The 2,636-nt window shown below is 33.2% G+C and overlaps 1 protein-coding gene across 1 annotated transcript in view; it reads left to right on the top strand.

Moving 5' to 3' along the window:
• LOC111083438 (adenylate cyclase type 3-like) overlaps positions 1-2,636 on the top strand; it is a gene marked incomplete at its 3' end in the record, with an annotated part of 16,678 nt that overhangs the window by 11,298 nt on the left and 2,744 nt on the right. Inside the window, exon 4 of the mRNA XM_022379956.1 lies at positions 419-519. Coding sequence (XP_022235664.1) covers positions 419-519 — 101 coding nt within the window. The remainder of the gene's footprint in view (positions 1-418; positions 520-2,636) is intronic.

Genomic DNA, 2,636 nt, shown 5'->3' with positions numbered 1-2,636 from the left:
ATAGCCAGGTTACAACAACCTAGAATCCTTTTTCGGTTAATTACAACATTGATAGGTTACAACAGACTAGAATCCTTTATCGGTTAATTACAACATTGACAGGTTACAACAGCCTAGAATCCTTTATCGGTTAATTACAACATTGATAGGTTACAACATACTAGAATCCTTTATCGGTTAATTACAACATTGACAGGTTACAACAGCCTAGAATCCTTTATCGGTTAATTAGAACATTGATAGGTTACAACAGACTATCTCACGTATAAAGTTTTTATAACTTTTATTCTTTCATTATCACCACTTACTTTGCAAAAACATATCTATAGAATGAAACTACGGATTTAGGAGATCAAAATGTATATATGACTTCTATTTGGGTTTTTATATTGATTAGTTTTTCTTATAAATCATACAGGAAGAATCGCACAAACCACACGAGGTTAGGTTTGACGTCAGCTCAGATGAGGAATACAAGGAACGTCTCCATAGAGAACTTCTGAGTAGGGAAAGTGACAGGTTAGGCCGAATTATTAACTTCTGTATTTATTTAGCCGGTAATTACTTTGAGCTGAGTAGAATATAAACCAAATGCAAGCTAAGACAAAAACTAAATATAAAAAAAAACTCCGTAGCTACAAAATTACGTATCATTAAATTAATATATTTGTTCAGATATTGGTTTAAAAGAAATATTTTTAATTACTCAGGTTAAAGTCATCGTAACAAGATTAGATGGTGGTTTGTTTGTTTGTTTTGAATTTTGCGCAAAGCTACACGAGGGCTACCTGCGCTAGCCATCCCTGATTTAGCAGTGTAAGACTAGAGGGAAGGCAGCTAGTCATCACCACCCTCCGCCAACTCTTGGGCTACTCTTTTACCAACGAATAGTGGGATTGACCGTCATATTATAACGCCTCCACGGCTGAAAGGGCGAGCATGTATGGTGTGACGGGGATTCGAACCCGCGACTCACAGATTGTGAGTCGAATGCCCTAACCACCTGGCCATGCCGGGTCAAGATGGTGATAATCAACAAAACCACTAATAGCACTATACATATTAAAATATTTCTAGCTGCGTTCGCGAATAAAGGGGCTAACTCTACACAGTGTCATCCTCATATTGCTCTGCTATATTAATGAGAACCCAGTATGTATAATTTAAAACAATAATTTAAATAATTAAAAATAATTATTAATAATTATTTGTTAAAAACAATTTAACATAGGATAATTGGGATATTCTAAAACATTTTAAAAAATAGAGTTTAGGGCAGTTAGATATATAAATATATATATATAATTAAACATATATATTATGAATCGCGAGACTTTATTTTTACGTTTTAAGCCTTAAGCCTAAATTTTTTATCATACAGATAAGGAAAAATAAGCTATTTAACTTAAAGTTATGCTCTCTGCATTCGTCAGATAGCACTGAAAGCCAATAACTATTTACTAATTTTCTTATCCAGTTTAATGTAATGTTACTCGCTGATTTAGAACCTATAATGTTGTTGGTGTTCACGCAACCAAATTATTACACCAGTGTATTTGAGCCTTTATCAATCAATCATTGTGCTTACTCATTTTTGATTCACTGATTTAGAACCCCTAATATTGTTGGCGTTCATACAACCAAACTACTACAGCAGTGTATTTGAGCCTTTATCAATCAATCATTGCGCTTACTCATTTTTGATTCACTGATTTAGAACCTATAATATTGTTGGCGTTCATACAACCAAACTACTACACCAATGTATTTGAGCCTTTATCAATTAATCATTGCGCTTACGCATTTTTGATTCACTGATTTAGAACCCCTAATATTGTTGGCGTTCATACAACCAAACTACTACAGCAGTGTATTTGAGCCTTTATCAATCAATCATTGCGCGTACGCATTTTTGATTCACTGATTTAGAACCTATAATATTGTTGGCGTTCATACAACCATACTACTACAGCAGTGTATTTGAGCCTTTATCAATTAATCATTGCGCTTACTCATTTTTGATTCACTGATTTAGAACCCCTAATATTGTTGGCGTTCATACAACCAAACTACTACAGCAGTGTATTTGAGCCTTTATCAATCAATCATTGCGCTTACTCATTTTTTGCTATTCTCCTTTCGGTCCAAAATTTAACGTTCAAGTGAAAGTGCCAATGGCCATTGAAAGCGAATTTTCCTTTAAGATGAACCAGCTGTAAGTCGAACCACAGTTAATATTTTCAAAGATTAGCCGCGGGCTAAAGGAAACCAGATCTGTTGATTTTACCTTTACGTTCTCAGCATACACCAGGAGAAGTCTAGTTCGTTGATATTTATATATAAGACCAGAAGTGACTTTACTCTCTATAACTAAAGAAACATGATAAGTTCTTACTGCTTCGTATACTGACGAAGATTTTTATTCAACTTTTGAGCTGAAATGTGAACTTGGTATTAAAAAAATCTTGAAAATAGATAACTTAGATATCAACTAAATGAACTTTACTTGCATATCTACATATTCATTTGTTATATATATATATATGAGTGTGTGTGTATGTTCATATATATATATATATATATGTGTGTGTGTGTGTATGTTTATATATATATATGTATGTGTGTATGTTTATATA

Source organism: Limulus polyphemus, unplaced genomic scaffold (genome assembly GCF_000517525.1).
Source record: "Limulus polyphemus unplaced genomic scaffold, Limulus_polyphemus-2.1.2 Scaffold9512, whole genome shotgun sequence".
Classification (NCBI taxonomy): domain Eukaryota; kingdom Metazoa; phylum Arthropoda; class Merostomata; order Xiphosura; family Limulidae; genus Limulus; species Limulus polyphemus.
Note: the sequence above shows the minus strand (reverse complement) of the source record. Positions and strands in the feature narration are given on the sequence as shown.